General features: G+C 43.9%; 1 protein-coding gene across 2 annotated transcripts in view; it reads left to right on the top strand.

The window, feature by feature from the left end:
- The first annotated feature begins 6 nt into the window (after nt 1-6).
- The window catches only part of KCNH1 (potassium voltage-gated channel, subfamily H (eag-related), member 1), a 438,757-nt gene continuing 417,867 nt past the window's right edge, over nt 7-20,896 (top strand). For both annotated transcript variants that reach the window (XM_010833882.1, XM_010833881.1), the window contains exon 1: nt 7-107. In XM_010833882.1, the coding sequence (XP_010832184.1) occupies nt 29-107 (79 nt within the window). In that variant the 5' untranslated portion in view covers nt 7-28. The remainder of the gene's footprint in view (nt 108-20,896) is intronic.

Below are 20,896 nucleotides of genomic sequence, written 5' to 3'. Positions count from 1 at the left end.
GCCCCCCAGACCCCGAGCTGCCGGGAGGATGACCATGGCTGGGGGCAGGAAGGGACTGGTGGCCCCGCAAAACACGTTTCTGGAGAATATTGTCCGGCGGTCCAATGGTAAGAGGTGCATTCGGATTTGACACCCCGGCTTTTTATCCGTGCCTTTATTGCAGACGCCTCCCGCCGCTCGGCACCAGCAGACGCAGCAGAACCCCGGGGCTCTGCTGGGAGCCGCGGTTCGGGGCTGACTCCCGGGGGATGGGAAGGGTGGGTAGAGTGGGGTGGGGTCTAATGGGTCTCTATCCCAAGAGGAGAGCTCTCCTGGGGTCGCTTTTGGGGGCCTTTCGCGCGCCTTCTCAGTCTCCTCTCCCGGGAGTGTGACAGCTGATGAGCAAAGTCCCGGGAAAAGTGATGGGAAGCTGATCGCGGCAGAAACGGCAGCGCCTTCCCCATAGGTACTGTTCGCCCCTCCGTTAAGGCTCTCTGGGTTCTCTGGCCGCTGCCTGCGGCGTCGCCTCCCCCCGGAGAGAGCCCCAGGAGAGACCGGCACCTCCGAGTCCCGGTCCAGAAGGATAGGAGGATGCTGCTGCTTCTACCTCCCACCCAGGCAGCTGAAAAGTCCGAGGGGTAGGGACGTGGGAACCTAGGGACGTGCTGCAGGCTGCCGGATTCCACCTCCTCACCCACCCACACCCTTCGAAGTTAAGGCTCATGAAGGGCAGAGTTTCCTGAACTCGAGTGCAAAGTGGAGGGGCCACGTATAAACCTGTCATCATTTCTCTCTTCCAAACCACAGCAGTGTTTTATAACTCTTGCTCCCCTGTACATTATCAAACTCACCCAAACTGTAAATGTATCGATAAACCAGAGCTCCAGCCCCTCTCTTTCCCAGTGGCATTAAGATGACAGGAGGTGGTGGAAAGTCCTAGGAGCAGGGATAGAATGCAATAATTTCAAACGCCTTTAGTACTCACAGCAGAGCTTCCAGGGTAAAGCGCTTACAGGGCAGTTGGAAGAGCTCAGCAGTTGGAAGATGCAGTGCACAGCCTTTCATCAAACAGGCTAAAATGACAGAGGACAAGCCTAGAGACGTTCTATACAGGCTCCTGGTCCCCTCTCCTTCCAGAGACAAATGACATTCTGTTGGGAGGAGGTGAAGAGCCAACTCAGGAAATGGGTTTTTAAAATGTGTAAATATCACTGTTGCCGAGCCTGCAGGAAATTGTGTTAAAACTCTGCACTTCTATTAGGATTTAGTTTGGGATTCAGGGGAAGGGCATGAAAGTGACTTATGCTACTAGAAAATACTCTTTATAATTAAAAACAGATTTAAATTTATCTTCTAATAAATAACTTATCAACTGGGATAGCAAATCATCATGTATTATTCAGGCACTTTTTAGAAATGTGCCTCTTGAAGAATTTCTGGTCAATCACCTTTCCTTTCAAAAGTGAAAGTGAAAGTTCCTCAGTCCTGTCCGACTCTTTGCTACCCCGTGGTCTACACAGTCTATGGAATTCTCCGCGCCAGTATACTGGAGTGGGTAGCCTTTCCCTTTGCCAGGGGATCTTCCCAACCCAGGGATCGAACCCAGGTCTCCTGCATTGCAGGTGGATTCTTTACCAGCTGAGCGACAAGGGAAGCCCTTTTCCTTTCAAGGGCTTCCTCAAACTAAGGTGGCTTTCTAATAGAGTCCCAGCCATTACCTGAGGAGAGAAGGGAATGCTAATTACTATGTGAACAGCCACAATGAACTCTTCGGCTGTGAAAAAGCTGCAGATGATCATGGCTCTTTAAGTAAAATCGCTGTTTAAGAGTTAATTTGCTGTGATTGCTGTTGTTATTGGCCTGTTGTGGGTTATCAAGGGAGTCGTGCTATTTGAGGATCCCATTGACAGTGACATCAACTTTCTCATAAGAATCAATGACAACTGCATTTTTTTGGTGAAGAGGTAGCGCCCTTTAAATATGAGGGAAAACTATATCTAATATATACCTTATCATGTTTTTGAGTGGAGAGAGTGGTAAGAGAATCTTAAAAGTGACAATCACAAGGTTCCTTAGGCTTATAGGAGGAAATGAAGAATCATGGAGCTAATAACCACAGTAAAATGACAAAAAAAAAAAGATACGAATTCTGGAGTTGACGCGATTACAAAAACTCCTGGAACTGAGAAGGCAGGATACTTTCTGATTTAGTTGATCTTCTTGGCACTTCCTCCCCTCTGTAAGCAGACATGGAATGTTAATAGAATAAGTAGCAGGCAATGTTGTCAGCGCTGGCGCTTTAATTTCAGCTCCAATTCCAACAGCTTGACTTCAATTAACCAACCAACCAAAACAACATCAACAACGAAACCAAAACATCTTGGGAGGAAAGACGGATGAACATTTAAAATGATCTACTGTTTCAAGGTTGTGAGATTTCAGTTTTTAGTGACCCCTGTCTTCGTATTTCCTGAGCCCAAACAGGAAAAACAATCTGGACTCTTGGAATTATCACAGTATCTACCAGCATCATGTTATTTTACTGTGATGGAAAAAATCTATTTAAAAATATTGATTGTCTCCTTCTAGAATCCACCAGCCTTTTTGGGAGGGGGGCATGAAATTGTTTAAATAGCATTTACCTTAAAATAGTACTTTTTGATAATTTTCTTAGGTATTTTCTCCCAGTGGTCCTATGCAGTATTATTGTTCCTCTTTTACAGATCAAAACACTGAGTCCCAGGAATGTTAAGTGACTTATTGGAAGTGGCAGGCAGACAGTGCCTGAGGCAGCTCTAGAAGGAATCATTCATCTTTCTTATAGCATCATTGTTTCTCCAGCCATTGTGACTTAGCTTATAGAACTGTTTTCATCATCCTTTAAAAAAAATCTCTCATTATGTGCTAATGGATAATAGAACTGGCTTTGTTCTGGGGCATTTGAATATCTGGTATCTGGAAAATAGAACTGAGACAGGCCTTAGATGCTTTGTAGTCTACCTCTCCTTCCCTAACGTGGTATAAAGAAACAAAAGCAAGTGGATTTTCTCAAAGATTTAAGGGCAGAACTGATGAACCCCTAAGCCCTTTGACCCCCGTGTCATGCTTCTTATACTCTACCTTGAAATGACCTTCCTTGTATTACCATTCTCTAGAGAAGCCCAATTTCCCCGTGGAGATTAAATAAAATGTTACAACAACAAGAACAGCATCTATTTTGGCTAACAGCCATGCTGCCACATCCAAGCAGAATCATAGGGCAAAGGACAAGCTAATTCTGTTTCAAGGAAGGGCAGTGTTTTCACCTTTGTCAGTGGTTTAGTTGGAGTCACAGGTGGGGTAACACACACACACACACACTCTCTCTCTCTCTCTCTCTCTGTGCCTTTTGTAAAGTATTAAGTCACTTTCCATGGAATATCACCTTTGATTCTCATAAGCCAGCAAAGGAGGTGCAGAGTCTCCATTTTAGAAATTCAGGGATTAAGGATCTTCAGGTTAAGTCATTTACCTACATTTAGTTAGTAAGAGGCAGCTCAGGGACTAGTCAACAGTTGTTACTGGTTTGTTCATTCAACAAAGATTTATTGAGCATATTTATTGAGTGCTGGGGATATAGTAGAAAGCAGGAGATCCTCTTTACCTTTAGTAAGTTACATTCTAGTGAGTCTGGGTCCCAGGACCCGGCTCTAATTCCACAGTGTTTCCTGGCTACAACTCTTATTTAGATCTGACATTTTATTTCTAAAAAAGTTTAAAAGATTCCTGGTCTTGGTGGGACTTAAATCTAGTTTAATTTTCTTTTATATATCCTGAAACCATTTGAAAGAAATTACCTGTTTTTTTTTTTTTTTTTTCTTAGCTGTAAGTAGTCAGAGGGCATAATTAGCGCCCCGGATTGGATTTGATTTTGACTATCATCATTTCAGATCCTTCTACTGACTTTGTGGCCACTTAGGCAAAGCCAGTCTGTTTCTCTTGATATTCATGCTTGAAAAGTGTTGTTCCAGAATATTTTTTGATGGTTGCTTAAATCTGTAGCACTTACTGTCAGAATCCTCGCTGAAGCAAATAGATCTGTCTTAGGGAGGCTGTCAGATCTCAGTGCCAGGAAACTACAAAAATATTACCGTAAATGGTACCATTCTAGGCAGAACATATGTTTTAGTGTTCGTAAACCTATATCAAACAATTGTAGGTGCCAGTTAAGAACCCATGCATGTTAGCAGGAGTGAAACATGACACATTTGGGTACAGATTTATGTACATGTATAATTTACAGATTGCTAAATCAGCTGTGTTTTTGTACGGCGTTAAGTTGGTTCAGGTTGTTGATGTAGGTACTTAGCAAACAGGATGAGAGCCGTGGGTAATGTTGCGTCTCCTCAGAAAGTGTTGAGCCATGGGAATATTTATGAAACAGAAAACTGATTAAAGTCCCATATTGCTCTGAACACAGAGTAGGTGGCAATCTGAATTATTACCAGTTCAACAGAACTGTTGTTGTTTTTTTTTTTTCCCTTGTAATATGTTCGAAGATAATCCTCAACCTTGGCTCAGTTTGCTTTCTCTGAAAGACTCACAGGTTTAATCTATTGGCTGACAGTAGCTGGGAGATTGAGAAGACGGAGCCTCTGATTTAATGTAAGGCAACAAGTTTTCCAAACTCCCTGACTTTTATGAAATCCATATATTTTAATAATCTATCATAAAAGAATAGAAGCCTTTGAGGAACATTGTGATAAATGGACTCTTTGGCTTCGTTCTTTCCAACACTAACTCTTCACTGATAATTGGACTCCATTTGGCAGTGGTTTCTTCGGCATTACCTTGAAGCTCCCTGTTTCTTCCCTGCCTCTTTATTTTTGGTTAGATAGTTAATGGCTTGTAAACAAACATTTAAAATATACTTGAGTTATTTGTTCAAAGAAGCTGCAGTGTGTGGGTTTCTCATTCCAGCGGCCTCTCTTGTGGAGTGCGGGCTCTATGCACGCGGGCTCAGTAGTTGTGGCTCACGGGCTTTAGTTGCTCTGTGGCATGTGGGATCTTCCTGGACAAGGGATTGAACCTGTGTCCCCTGCATTGGCAGGCAAATTCTCATCCACTGTGCCACCAGGGAAGTTCCCCTGTTCCTTGTTTTTTTAAAACTTTTTTTGGGTTTGTTTTAAAATAATAAAAATGCACATGAAATCACCGTGTGTAGATTAATACATTTCTATAATGTTCTGTCACCACCTTAGTGAGATCTTGCCAGCACTCCAGGACTCCTGGGACCTTCCTGTTCCCATCTTCATTAGTTCCCAAAGGGAGATATCTCCTGAGTTCATGGTGACCATAATTTCTTCATATTCTGCCCCATAATTTCACTTGTTTTGCATTCCTGAACACTAGTTCACTTTGTCTGTTTTGAGCTTTATATGCATGGGACGTACAGCATGGATCCTTCATCAGCTGATGACTCCTCCGTGCTGCTGTTGCATGTGCTTTCATTGTTAATTTTTCACTGCTATATAGCACTTTATGGAATGACCACACTATGCATTGTATTTATCCATTCTACTTTGATGGATACCCCCCTTATAGGGAGGGCAAGGAGAGGTGGAAGAAAGAGACAGCCCACTCTCGACTGGTAGGTGGCAGCTTTAATAAGTGAGGGAACTCATTGGGTTTGTCTTGGGCACTGCACTGTGAGTAGATCTCCACACCCACCTGCCAAAACTTAAACGTTAAAAAGAGGCCTTTACTGGATTCAGTCACATATTCACTCAGATCAGGGGTCCCGAACCTTTGGGATCTGATGCCTGATGATCTGAGGTGGAGCTGATGTACTAATTGAAATAAAGTGCACAATAAATGTAATACGCTTAAATCATCCTGAAACCATCCCCCCTCCACCTGTAGAAAAATTGTCTTCTACGAAATCAGTCCCTGGTGCCGAAAAGGTTGGGGACTACTGGTCTAGATGGTCTCAACAACACCCTCCTCTCTCCTTGGGATGGCTCCTACTGTGGGAGCAGTGAGCAGAATGTACATCCCAAGGACAGAGGAGGGGTGAGGCGCCTCTAATTGTTTGGGTCCAGCTCAATGGTCAGCTAGCGGTCACATCCTCTCACTGACCTCCTCCAACCACGTGTGAGTTGTTTGCAGACTTTTGCTGTTAATGCTGCTACAAATATTTTTCATGTCTTTTGGGCGTATATTGAGTGTGTACATAGGATGCCTCTGTTTAACTGTGGCAGATGCTGCTAAACAGTTTTCCAAAGGGCTTGTATCATTTTTCACTCCCTCCAGCAGTGTATGAGAGTTTTCAGCACTCCACAGCACACCCTTGTCGACACATGCTATTTTATCCTTTAATAATGGCACTGCCCAAACAATCTAGTAACCAATAAAGCAGGGTCACTCAGGGTCATGTCAATGGTGAGCACATGATCAAAATGAAATGAAAACAAAACTTGCCCTTGTCCTTTGGGAGGTTTCACTATCTTCTTGTTGTTCAGTTGTTCAGTCATATCTGACTCTTTGTGACCCCATGGACTGCAGCACGCCAGGCCTCCCTGTCCCTCACCCTCTCTTTAAGCTTACTTAAACTCATGTCCATTGAGTCAGTGATGCCATCCAACCATCTCATCCTCTGTCGTCCCCTTCTCCTCCAGCCATCAGTCTTTCCCAGCATCAGAGTCTTTTCCAATGAGTTAGTTCTTCGCATCAGGTGGCCAAGTATTGGAGTTTCAGCTTCAGCATCAGTCCTTCCAATGAATATTCAGGGTTGATTTTCTTTAGGTTTGACTGGTTTGATCTCCTTGCAGTCCAACGGACTCTCAAGAGTCTTCTCTAATACCACAGTTCAAAAGCGTCAGTCCTTCAGTACTCAGCCTTCTTTTCATTGTCTAGCTCTCGATATCTACTCTGTGTTTAAATATTCCTGTAGTGTGAACTGCCGCACCATGATGGTAAATGATAGGAAAGACTCGCACAGTGAGAATTGTGTGCAAAGGACACATGCAAGTGTGTGTGTGAGAGACTCATTTTCTCAAATGGAAAAACTCTGGGACATATGTAAGAATTCAGGCTGGAAGTGAGAAGGGACTAGGAGGTGAATGACATGTTTATTTTAGGGAAAGAAAGAAAGTGACTGAAGTGGGGGCATTGATATCATGGAGGAATCAAAACTCAAAGACAGACTGAAAAGCTAAGACTAGCCTCCAGCTCAGCTTCATAGACGTGGTGGGCCCCCTCTGTGCGTGATGCTGTGCTTGAGCCTGGGACTCCCAAAATGTGCATGATGTTTGTGACGCTGCAGCTCATTGCAGAGGGATGAAGACCAACATGCGTTGCAAACCTCAGCAAAGATTTAAGAGATGCTATGCCGACTCAGTACTTACCACACATTTTTTCCATTATAAACGTCTCACCCAAACTTATTCTTAGATTTTATAGCTCGTTCTTTTTTTGTGAGATTGGATATGGGATGCCCAGGTCCCTTACGTCAATTTAAAGGGGACAACTGCAGGATGTATGAAGCTTTGTTTTGATGTGGTGGAAGTTTTCTTAATAGCCTCTCCCTCCTCTGGGATGTCCCATTGCACTGTCCTCTTTGGCACGTGGTCTCGGGTTGCTCACCCGCTGCTGTGCGATTCCAGCCTGTCTTAGATGTTGGGCTTTGTCTGATGCCCCGGCTGTTCTCTGTGCAAGTACAGTCTTGCTGAACAGATTGCAGTCTGGCCAACTTTGGCGTCTCCCTCAGTTCTCATGGTCTCTATTCTAACAGTCCTGTGTGGCTGCTGAGGGAAAAAACTACTTATAGCTCTTTTGATTAGGTACTAGAGAATTATGCCACTAATCAGAATCTGTTTGCTTACTCATCCTAAGATTGTTCATTCTATCAATTACAATGACAGCTCTTTCTATTAGTCTTATGTTGCATAAAACTGATGTTCTGAAATTGAGTTAATCTTGTAATTATTAATGTTAATTATTAAATGAGAGTGCCTCAAGGCTCCCATTCCTCATAGCTTTTTAAAGGGTCTTGGTGACATCAGTTCAGTTCATTTCCTCAGTCGTGTCCTACTGTTTGTGACCCCATGGTCAGCACACCAGGCTTCCCTGTTCTTCACCAACTCCTGGAACTTGCTCAAACTCATGTCTATTTGAGTAGATGATCAAACCATCCCATCCTCTGTCATCCCCTTCTCCTGCCTTCAGTCTTTCCCGGTATTAGGGTCTTTTCCAATGAGTCAATTCTTTGAATCAGGTGGCCAAAGTATTGGAGTTTCAGCATCAGTCCTTCCAATGAATAGTCAGGACTGATTTCCTTTAGGATTGACTGGTGTGATCTCCTTGCAGTCCAAGGGACTCTCAAGAGTCTTCTCCAGCACCACAGTTCAGGAACTTTTATAAAGAAGAGGAATGGCTTCTAGTTACTTCCTTCTTTCCTTACAGCAGTGATGTAGGAACCCGCCACCAGCGTTCTCAGAGTGCTGGAATTAGCATCTGAAAGATGATACTATTTGGACTAATTTTACCAATATTTATCTACCGCTTAACTTCAGTTTCTATTAAGAATGAATTTGGAAAGTCTAGTCTAGTATTTAGACTAGAGCTTTATAACTGGCGAAGAAAATATATTTACTTCATCTACATGGATTTTTATGTTTTGATTTTCTTTATTTTTGTTTCCTCTCAGCATTATTGGGACTGAATTGATTAGCATTCTATGCTGCAATCTTTAAGGTTGTGCTTTGACCACCTACAAGGGCCAGTGTACTGCTTTATCTTCTGTTGTGCTCAGTCGTGTTTGACTCTTTGCAACCCCAAGGACTGTAGCCACCAGGCTCCTCTGTCCATGGGATTTTCCAGGCAAGCATACTGGAGTGGGTTGCCATTTCCTACTCCAGGGGATCTTCCCAACCCAGGGATCACACCTGCGTTTGTCGCATCTCCTGCATTGGCAAGCAGATTCTTTATCGCTGGGCCAGTCTTTTTTCTTCTGTAACCTGCTCTGCATCCTGGGAGGGTGACCTATGTGGATTATGTCTGTAGGCTCCCTTGCTTCCTGACTCCTGGCTGGCTTCATACCACCGTGAGATGGGGAAGGAAGAGGGGGAGATTGTAGTATTTATTCTCTAGTTTCCTCCCTGCAAGGTCATCATTGTAGCCTATCTGTTTTACTTTGATTAAAGGTTACATCTGCAGCTCACTCTCTTTGCTGCTACTGCTAAGTTGCTTCAGTCGTGTCTGACTCTGTGCGACCCTATAGATGGCAGCCCACCAGGCTCCCCTGTCCCTGGGATTCTCCAGGCAAGAACACTGGAGTGGGTTGCCATTTCCTTCTCCAATGCAGGAAAGTGAAAAGTGAAAGTGAAGTTGTTCAGTCGTGTCCAACTCTTAGCGACCCCACGGACTGCAGCCTACCAGGCTCCTCTGTCCATGGGAGTTTCTAGGCAAGAGTACTGGAGTGGGGTACCATTGCCTTCTCCATCACTCTCTTTGGGTTTGGCTAAACCTTGCAGTTTGCAAAGGTTACTAATGCTGGGGGTCCTGCACTGTCCCTGAGTTTTTCCCCCATGGTATGCTGGGGCAGGTGCAGCTGGCTGGTATCAATACTATCTCTCAAGATGTGGTTATGCTCATCTTTTCTGTATTCCTAGTTCAGGGAACTTGGTAGCTTGAACTCTGCCATGTGGGAATATTTACCCCTCAGAAATTGTCAAATGATATAAATCAGAGCTTTTTCTTCTCAAGAGAGTTGGTTTACCACCTGACCCATGCTTTTCTTAATAGTTCCTTGATTAAATCCTCTTCTAATTACACGCTTAAATGTGTCATTATTTACCTGCCAGGACTCTGACAAAAATAGAATCTGTTACCCATTCCCTGGACAAGTACCTTCTCAGTAGCCTGTTGTCCAGACCAGTATCAGTCGTGGGCATGACCTTGGTGAGAAGGTATGAATTCAGGTTCTTCTCTTCAACAGAACGAAAAATACCTGTGTTCTGCCTGGTGAAGGTAGCATGCACCTGTCCTTGCTTTGCAGCTCAACAACTGGTCACCTACAGGCTTAATGAGATATTTTCATGTTCTTTTTCCATCTTTTTCCACTTTTCAAATTCTCAGAATTCAAAAAACATTAGAAGCAAACAAATACTTGTTAAAAGCATCAATTATAATCACTGGTTATAACCATGACTTGGGCAAATTAAAAAACCTTTCTCATATGTGTGTCTGGCAGTGTGCCAAAGATTGCACACGTGTCATCTCTGATCTCACTAAGACTGTTCTGTGAGCACTCTCACTATTCCATTTTACTACTGCAGAAACTGAGGTTTAAAAAAGAGATTAAGTAAAATTGCCTTCATTTAATTTCTAGTGGTAGAACCTCTAGGAACTTGATAGGAATGCAAATTCTTGGGGCAAATCTTATTTCTGATGGCTCAGTGTTGAAGAATCTGCCTGCCAATGCAAGACACGTGGGTTTGATTCCTGGGTTGGGAAGATCCCCTGGAGAAGGAAATGGCAACCCACTCCAGTGTTCTTGTCAGGAGAATCCCATGGACAGGGGAGCCTAGTGGGCTGCGCTTCATGCAGTCACAAAGGAGTTGGACATGACTTAGCAATTATAACAACAACCTTATATGTAGTGAATCAAAAACTCAGGGGATGGGGCCTTGTTATCTGTGTTTTACTGAGTTCTCCAGGCACTTCTGATGGATGTTGCAGTTGGCAGACTACTGCTTCTGAGCCAGCCCCATGTGTTTCTTTACTTGAGAGGTAGAGGCATGGCTGCCGGGGGGTTTGGATGGAGGGATGTGTCAGAGGGTGAGTGGACTTTTTCTCTATTGACTTTCTATTGGTTTCCCAGTTTTTGCTCAAATCCCATTCCTGCCTTAGATAGTAGCTAACAGTTCTCATTAGCCCCTTCCTTGTCCAAATCCCTTTGGAATTTTAAAATCATGGCTTCCTCTGCTGCATTTCATCCTCCACTTGTCCTTCATCTTCCAGAAACTTAGCTCTTGCCTACTGGTGACCCTTCCCTTTGATGTTGTGGGAATATCCCTTTGAATTTTCCAGCCATCATTCAAGGATGAGGAAGTAAATACATGTTCTTGATCTGCCACTTTGAAATGATAGCTGATAGTTTTTAAAGATGGAGGAGGTTCTAATTTTTAGTCATTCTTCTGTCAGCTAAAATCCCCTTTGATACTTTTCCCACCTGGCTAGGTCATTCAGGGGTTGTGCTCCTGCCTGACTTCATTCACTGTGCCGCTTTTCTCTGTTACTCTTGTCAAATGATGAAGCTAAAGCAAGTTAGTAATGATGTTGATGTCCTTTAAGGGAAAACAATCCATGGACTGTGGGAGTGCAGGGCTCACCTGTGGTGGAAGAATATGCTTTCCAAGGGATTTGGGGCAGGAGCGAGGTTTTTCTTTTTTTAATGATTTTATTTATTGGCTGTACTGGGTCCTCACCTGGAGAAGGGAATGGCAACCCACTCTGGTCTTCTTGCCTGAAAAATCCCATGGATAGAGGAGCCTGGTGTGCTGCAGTCCATGGATTCGCAGAGTCAGACGTGACTGAGCGACTGACACACGGGGTCTTCATTGCTGTGCAGGCTTTTCTCGAGTTGTGGGGAGCAGGGGCTACTCTGTACTTGCGGTGTGCAGGCTTCTCATTGCGGTGGATTCTCTTGTTGCTGAGCCCTCCAGGGCACACGTGGGCTTCAGCAGTTGCAATTCTCGTGCTCTAGAGCACAAGCTCAATAGTTGTGGTGAATGGGTTTAGCTGCTTTGCATGTGGGATCTTCCCAGACCAGGGATGGAACCCATGTCCCCTGCACTGGCAGGTGGATTCTTTACCACTGAGCCACCAGGGAAGCCCAGGAGTGAATTTTATAGAGCATTAGGAGAGGCATCTCAGACCCAGAGCATGTTTGGCTGGCGGGTTGGAGATTTCCTTTTAAGGCTGGCTGGTCCTATTTTCTAGGGTCAGGTGAGCCAGCTCTGGCCGAGTTGGAGAACTGTGGCCAGTGTCACAGTGAGCTGTTTCCATCACTGGAGGCTGACTTAGGTTGAGATCTGTGACATGGGCCGCTGGGGTGGCCCCTGTTCCCTGGGTCCTGATACAGGAATTAACTTTGTCATTCTCTCTCCTAGCTTCTCAATGCCTGCCTCTCACTTGTCTCCAGCAGTGCCTTCTCTTGGAATGTTCTGGTTTTCTTCTCTGTATCTCTCTCTGGCCCTTAATCTATCTTTCCTGTACCAACTCTGAGGGCTTTGAGCTCTCTCCTCACTATCTCTCTAGATGTGTCTGTGGGTCTCTAGCTTGGGGCTGCTTGCTCTTCAGTTCCGGCTCATTCTGTGTTGGCTCCCCTTGCCCCTCACCCCTGCTCCATGCCCCTCTGTTCGCACCCTGTCTTCTCTCCTTTCCCCATCTCTCTCCCTGATCGTCTCTGTGAGTTGCTGCCTGCCACTGATCGTCTCTGTTGTCCGACTCTGTTGCCGCCACCTGTCTTGATCAGTCTCTGTCATCTCTCTCCATCTCTCCCTGTTGCTGTCCGTCTTTGTCTGTAGCCTCTGCCTCAATTTATCCGTCTCTACCCAGTCTGTCTGTGTGTGCAGTTCTCCCCTCGTGTTGCCTCACTGACTGCCTTCCGTGTACCTGGCTGAGGTTCCCATTTCTCTCCCAGGACGGCCTTTCTCTGCCCACTCGCCAGCATACATGTGGTCAGCTCTGCCGACCTCTCAGCTTCAGTGTCTTGGTTTTTGTTCTGGAGGGAGAATCTGTTGGTCCAGCCCTGCCTGTGGGTTGTTCAGCCGGTTGTTCTCTGCTAGCATAGTCTGCTGTGTCTGGGTCTTGGATAGAGGAGCAGGATGTAGAGTTATGTGATATTACAGATACAGATTAAGCAGGGAAGTTGAGCAGAGCTTTCCAGTGTACAGAAGTGTCCCCTGTACTCCTATCATGCCTAGGACAAAGTGGATACTCAGAGGGAGAGGGTGGGAAGATTTGGGATAATGGCATTGAAACATGTATAATATCATGTATGAAACAAGTCGCCAGTCCAGGTTCAATGCACGATACTGGATGCTTGGGGCTGGTGCACTGGGACGACCCAGAGGGATGGTATGGGGAGGGAGGAGGGAGGAGGGTTCAGGATGGGGAACACGTGTATGCCTGTGGCGGATTCATTTCGATATTTGGCAAAACTAACACAATATCGTAAAGTTTAAAAATAAAATAAAATTAAAAAAATGCAAAAAAAAAATAATAAAGTTAGCTGCTCTGAGATTTCTTCCATTCACCCTGATGCTATACTCTGTCCACACTGAGCCATTTGCCATGAAAGTAGTAAAATAACACAGGAGGCAAATGTAAAACTAACTCAAAAAATCTTTTTCTAAAATTAAAAAAAAATCTTTTTCTGTGCCATTCAATATTTTTATATTGCTTACTTTGAGACAGTTTTTTTTTTTTTTTAGTTCTGGAAATCAAATTTTTGTGTTACTCAGTGATGGTCTAGTTGTTTTGTTTAAAGTGCATATATTATGTTCAGATGTGCATTAAGAAATTATTATGACTATAAAAATGAGAATAAAGCACCTGACTGATTAATTTATTCCACCATTTTTTAAGCAATTGATCACACAGATAAATATTTCTTAGCAGTTATTCAACATATCATTGACCTCTTATTTATTAAGTAAAAAATATCATTGAGTAATGAAAAAGTCTGTGTTTCTGAAACTATTTCATGTATATCCTCATTCACTTCCATCCTGCTTGTGAAAGGGATTCATGTATTTTTTATTGTTTTAAAACCCTTTAATTTGATGCTGAGTGAAGATGGAAGTCAGACTTTGGAAACCGTGTGCTTAGGCGTAACCATCCAGTATGAAGTGTCTGAGTTTGCTTTTGAAATTGATATCTCTTTCCCCATTGTAATTTACTGACTTAATCAAAATGTATTACTGTAGGATATTAAAACCAGAGACAAAACAAACAACTATTTAATCTCTTAGGAGTTTGGTTCGTGTAGTGCAAAGATTGGGCCCTTGACAATTTAGAAGAGTCATTTTCATGGAATTTTATTGCTGAGAAACTGCAATACAGCCACAGAATGACTTTTGCTGATATTAAGGCTTTAACTGTACATACTGACTTTGCTTCTTCGCATCCCTTCCTCTCCTTTCTCCTGCTGCTGCTGCTAAGTCGTTTCAGTCGTGTCTGACTCTGTGCGACCCTGTAGACGGCAGCCCACCAGGCTCCCCTGTCCCTAGGATTCTCCAGGCAAGAACACTGGAGTGGGTTGCTATTTCCTCCTCCAATGCATGAAAGTGAAAAGTGAAAGTGAAGTCGCTCAGTCGTGCCCGACTCTTAGCGACCCCATGGACTGCAGCCCACCAGGCTCCTCCGTCCATGGGATTTGCCAGGCAAGAGTACTCCTTTCTCGTAAATATTACCAAATCTTTTGATCTGTCTGTTTTATTTTAAAATTTTATCAATTTATTTATTTAGCAATCATATCCCATGCGTGTGTGACTGAGGCCCTGTGCACTGAAATATTAGTGTTTCTTAATGGGAGGCAGGGCCTTTCTACTCACAATCCCATGCTGTTTTCACTGCATGAGTTTTATATGAAAGAGTGAAAGCACTCATTGGAAAGCACTTTGGAGTTATTGGGGCCTATCAGCGTCCTCTGCCCTCTCATGCTCGGTTCAGAAAGAGTGCGCCTGTAAGTGAAGACGAGGCAGTCTAAGCCACTAACTTGCTGTTGTTGTTCCGCTGCTAAATCGTGTCCAGCTCTTTGTAACTAACTATCGTGGGCCAAAGTCCCCCCATTAATGTCACTTCAGGTGCGATGGAAAGACCCATCCCTGTCTGCCTCCCCTACCCACCACAGGGTAACAGTTACCAAAAGTTACAGATTCTGAGCATCAGGTTAAGAATTATTCTATCTCTATTGTCCTGTCTTAAATTCTAACATACTGAGAGAGACAGTACTTTAAATAACTAACAGAAAACTCTGAATTTGTTTATAAGACAACTCTTTTTCCACAATAGGAGAAATAAATTGACTTAAGTAACAGAAAGCTCAGAAAAGAGAGAAAAGTACAGAAAGAGGGGATGAAGTATCCCGAACTTAATCTGCTTCACAATGTTGCTTAAGCCAGGCCTTAACTATATTATGAACATTGTTGTTGACATATCATAATATACAAGCAGCAAAATCATCTACTAGCTGTAGGTAAAAGATGACTAGTGCCCAAAGAGAGTATAAAGATCAGTTGTCATTTCTAATTGAGTCGAGAACTTTTTTGGGCTACTGATATTTCATAGACAATCTAGGGAAAATTGCAATTCATGTGAGTTAATAAGGTAGTGAAAACAATGAAATGGGTAACATCAGGCTATGTCTGGTACTGGTCTAAGTGCATTCATTCATTCATCAAACAATCATTCTGTACTATCTCCTATGTGTTAAGGTGATGTTCTAGATGTTGGAGATTCAGTGGGAAAGGAAGAACAGGCTCTTGCTCTCATGAAGCTTGCATTCTACTGGGGAGGCAGATAATGAGCAAACATCTAGGCGCCTAACATGTCAATGATGTCAAGTGCTTGGAGAAAGTAAGAGAAAAGGAAATGGGTATTGTCAGGTGAAGTTGGTTTTCTTTTAAATTAATCGATTGATTGGATATCTGTAGGAAAGGAACTACGATGGGCAAATATCCTGCATGCATGCTCAGTGGTGTCCAACTCTTTGCAGCCCCATGAATGGTAGCCCGCCAGGCTCTGCTGTCCATGGGATTCTCCAGGCAAGAATACTACAAGTGGGTTACCATTTCCCACTCTAGGAGATCTTCCTGACCCAGGGATCCAACCCACATGTCCTGTGCATTGGCAAGCAGATTCTTTATCACTGAGCCACTTGGGAAGCTCCCAGATAGCCTGAGTCCTACATTTGATTAGGTGTTTTTTGTTTTTATAAAAATTAATTTCTGGTATAGATTTTATTTAGGTTCAGACAAATAAAATCATTGTTTCCCAGTCTTTGTCTAGTGCTTCATGCCTTTTGTCCTCATCATGTATCTCAGTCTTCTATTGTTCTAAAAGGAAGAAAAATGTATTAATATTTTTACTCAAACCTGCTTTCTCTAAGAGTGCTGATACCCTTAGTAATCTACAATGTTAAGAGTGTCCTGAAGATGTGTTCTCTTCTAAGAAAAATATTCTGAGTTATTAGAAGCATATGGTGAAATATTTACTGTAGCTCTCTAAATAATCAGTGTTGGCGGAGAACAATAAATTTGTATGAGTGGCTCGCTGAATGCAGCTTTTATCTGTGTAATTGCCCAAACTGAGTCACTTTTCTAAGTCATTGCTTTAGTTGGTTTCTCCTTTGTTATTTGTGGTAATTATGATGAAAAGCAATTTTCTAATAATTTCCTTTTCGAGTGTCTCTGTGTTATGCTTTATGGGCAAATGGTAGGTTCGGGATGCTTTTGACACACCTGACGACTGCAGCGTGGCTTGGCTCATCACCCATCCCCTGAAGAAGCCTTGATGCTTGGGGGAGGAGAGCTTTCCAATGTTGAGAGGATGTTTTATTCCACCAACTGGAGGAAAACTGTGTGTGGGCTGAGAAAGGTTGAATTTAGGAAGCCTTACATTTAATTGCATGCAGTCTTCCAGCTAAAGACCCTCAGGGAGTAAAAAGGCATCTGAGGGAGGCTGTAGAACCAGGTTGATTTGCATCAAAGACCTGGAGACACTGGGAAATTTCAGATGAGAGGCAATGAATAAATCATGGCAAGGGCAGCCAGGCTGAACCTCCACGTTTTACCGAACAGTGTGGGAGGGACTCAGTTCAGAAAATAGGAATTTGGAGGCAGGCTTGGGGCTTCAGCTGGGCCACTGGCTGGCTGATGGGGAGTTACACATTCTACCTGAAAAACCTCTATATGTGTGTGTGTACACACAGACACACACACAAGATACATATGTATATGTCAAAAGCATATGTCTTATCTGGATTTTATTGACTCCACAGGCACATTTAGGCATTTTCTGTATATATAAATGGAAACACCGATATGTGATTTATTGCTACTGTAAAATCCCCTGACAGGATGTTTTTACATTAATACTGCACATCACGCATGTATGCTAAATTGCTCAGTCATGTCCAACTCTTTGTGACCCCGTGAACTATAGCCCACTAGGTTCCTCTGTCCATGGGATTCCTTAGCAAGAATACTGGAGTGGGTTGCCATGCCCGCCTCCAGGGGATCTTCCTGACCTAGAGATCAAACCCGCGTCTTTTACATCTCCTGCCCTGACATGCAGTTTCTTTACCGCTAGCGTCACCGGGGAAGACCACTGCACGTCATATCCTACCTTCACATCCAAACAATTCCACTGACAAGAGCCAGTATAACACGGTTCACCTAAATGTGAGTGTCACTTCCCACTGAGTCAGGTTTGGGAGGGGTTGCTACTATTTTTAAAATGACCCAGGCTCTACAGAGTCCATCATTTGGAGAAGTGATATTTCAAGGTGATGGCTGGTTGATTACTCCATGTGGGTGTGAGACCTGCAGGTGGCCGAGGTGTCACCTGACTCATTCTTTGTTATGAATCCAGTTACGTAGAGCAGTGGTCCCCAACCTTTTAGGCACCAGGGGCTGGTTTCACAGAAGACAGTCTTTCATGGACCAGGGAAGGGGGGATGGTTTTGGAATGATTCAAGCGCATCACATTTATTGTGCACTTTATTTCTGTTATTATATCAGCTCTACCGCAGATCATCAGCTAGTAGATCCCAGAGGCTGGGGACCCCTGACTTAGAGCATCAGATTTGATTGCTGCCAGAAGCATGGCAGTCTTGTAGCTTGCCCACACAGAGACTCACAGAGCTGAAGTGACTGACCCGCACAGCTCATCAGGGACAACACTTCCATTTGAGCCCAACTTGTTGTTGTCTCCAGTGTTAGTCTTGCAAATGGTGCTCTGGGCACCTAGGGGTTGCTGGGGAGGGTGAATTAATAAGGTGGCACTTACCCCTCATCTTCCCACTGGCTTTCTTTGTTGATTGGGTTTGTTGATTGGGTTGATTGGGCTCCTTGGTGTTTCTACATGTCATTCCAGGGCTTCTTTCTCACTAGGGGACCTCTGCTTGTAGGGTCTCCATATGACCTCTCCACTAGTGTAGCTGGACTTCTCCCATAGCAGCTCAGAGCTCCCAAGAGCATGGAAGCAGAAACTGCTGGACCTTAATGCTTATGGAAGTGGAGTGACATCCATTCTATTGCAATGTGTTGGTTAGAGCATGTCACAGACTCACCTAGGTTCAAGGGGACAAAACAAAAGCATGAACTCAAGGGCCCTGATAACTCTGAATCTGATTTTGGTCCCTGTACTCTTGCAACTCTCCCTTGCCCTCACCCCTCATGTCATATATATGAATCATACAGAGTGTACCCTTAAAGGCTGGATTCTTTCTCTTAGCATGCTTTTGAGATTCATTCATGTTGTTGCATTCGATGACAACACACACACACACACACACACATACACACACACACACACACACACACACACACACACAAACATACCTCCACATACACGAAAAGCATGAGTGCAAGGAGCCATGGTTTATCAGGGGCCACCAGTAGAATCTCAGCTGTTTATAGTGATGCTTTGACTGTACCAGCTACCATAGAATTGAGAGTCTGACACAGGTAAAGGACTGGTCTTTCTAAAAATCATTTTTTTTTAAGAAGAGAGAAAGTGAAAAGGTCTGGCAAGGCATTGTTGGTGTTCTGGAAGGGATTGTGTTGTCTCTTGCTTTGTAGGGAGTTTGTAAAGACTCTTAGCAGTGTGATTCAGTAGTGCCAGGAGGCAGGAAAGCAAATGACCTCTCAGTGCCCTTTGGGATATTAGGGGTTTGATCCCTTTCGTATGTTGTATGTGGCTTAGTCGCTCAGTTGTATCTGACTCTTTGCGACCCCATGGACTGTAGCCCGTCAGCTCCTCTGCCCATGGGATTCTCCAGGCAAGAATACTGGAGTGGGTTGCCATGCCTCCTCCAGGGGATCTTCCTTACCCAGGGATTGAACCCAGGTCTTCCGCATTGCAGGCAGATTCTTTACTGTCTGAGCCACCAAAGACCATTTTATCCTCATTGGAGACTGGCTGAAGGAGCCAGATGAAGGTCAAAATACAATATCAGCTTTTTTATTGTTAAACTAGATTGGAGAACAAGGCTGTGCCATCTGTCTCCCTCCTCAAGCCTAGGCTTTGGCTTCTAGGCTGTGAGTTACTGACCTTCTCCTAGGTCACAAATCTGGAGCTGATAGAGCAGGGGGCTGGCAGGACCCATCACAGGTGGGATGTGTGTTTTATGAGGAGACAAGTAGCTCTAACTCAAGCTCTGTCTTCTCCCTACATACTGGGCTCAGGCTAGTTTGAGGGGCCAAGACACACAGTGGATGCCTCTTGCTCTTGAGATGCCTACTGATAGCTTGATGAATCTACTTAGGGAGATATAAGTGAGGGAGATGGAGAAAGGAGGCAAAAGTATTCATTACAACATTTCTTTCTGGGGGTGAGTGGACACCTCAGTGAAAGCCTAGGTGTAAAAGGAGAAGTGTTGCCTTTATAAAAGCCTTTTATTAAAATAGAGCTTTATAGAGTCACTGTATTCTGCCAGACCTAGAGTCCCAGAGTACCTCCAAGGACTCTGAGGGAGTCTCAGAATTTGTAAGCTCTGGTTCTGCTGATTCTGTTAAAGATTGTTGCAGAATGGTATACAGTGAAGAACACTGGCTTTGGTGCTTGTGATTGTAAATTTTATGTGTCAACTGGGTGATGGGATGCCCAAATATATGGTTAAACATTATTGTGGATGTTTCTTTGAAGGTGTTTTTAGGTGAGTTTAGCATTTAAGTCAGTAGACCTAGTAAAGCAGGTTGTTCTCCCTAATGTGGGTGGGCCTTATCCAATCAGTTAAAGGTTTGAATAGAGCAAAAGACTGACCCACCCCTGAATAAGAGGGAATGCCTTACTGATTTTGAGCTGGGAGATTGTTTTTTTTCCCCTTGCCTTTGGGTTTGAATAGAAACATTGGCTCTTCTGTGGTCTTGCTCCTGGCAGCCTTCAGATTGGAACTTACACCATCAATTCTCTTATTTCTCAGGCCTTTAGACTTGAAATGGAACTATACCATTGGCTCTCATGGGTCTCTAGCTTGCCAACTATAGACCTTGGAACTTGTCAGCATCCATAATCACATGGGCCAGTTCCTTATAATAAATCTCTGTCTTTCTGTCTCTCTCTCTCTCCTATTGCTATCTCCTATTGCTCCTGTTTCTCTGGGTAGCCTTGACTACTAGAGTATTAGATATGAGACAGCACCTACTCTATTAGACGTGTGACACAGGAAGAGTTCCTTTGATTTGCTAAGTTCTCTTTGTTGATGTTATTGTTTAGTCTCTAAGTTGTGTCTGACTCTTTTGCAACCCCAAGGGCTGTAGCCTGCCAGGCTCCTCTGTCCATGGGATTTCCTGGGCACAAATACTGGAGTGGATTGCCATTTCCTTCTCCAGGGGATCTTCCTGACCCAGGCATCAAACCTGCATATCCTGCATTGGCAGGCAAATTTTTTTCTGCTGAGCCACCAGGGAAGCCCCTAAGCTCTTTCATAAGATCTATAAAAATTGGTTAATACTTGTGCCCTGCGCACCTCATGGGTGAGTATTAATACATGTGGTCTTGATGGTGATGATGCTGTCTTCATAGATATAGAATGTCAGATATCCTAACATTTCTCAGTTTAAAATCTCCAAATCTCTTAGATCCAGATCTGGTCAGTTCTGTGTGTGTGTGTGTGTGTGTGTGTGTGTGTGAGAGAGAGAGAGAG

This window comes from Bison bison, unplaced genomic scaffold, assembly GCF_000754665.1.
Source record: "Bison bison bison isolate TAMUID 2011002044 unplaced genomic scaffold, Bison_UMD1.0 scf7180017863955, whole genome shotgun sequence".
NCBI classification, from domain to species: Eukaryota; Metazoa; Chordata; class Mammalia; order Artiodactyla; family Bovidae; genus Bison; species Bison bison.
The sequence above is the reverse complement of the archived record's forward strand: the minus strand, read 5'-3'. Positions and strand labels throughout refer to the sequence as shown.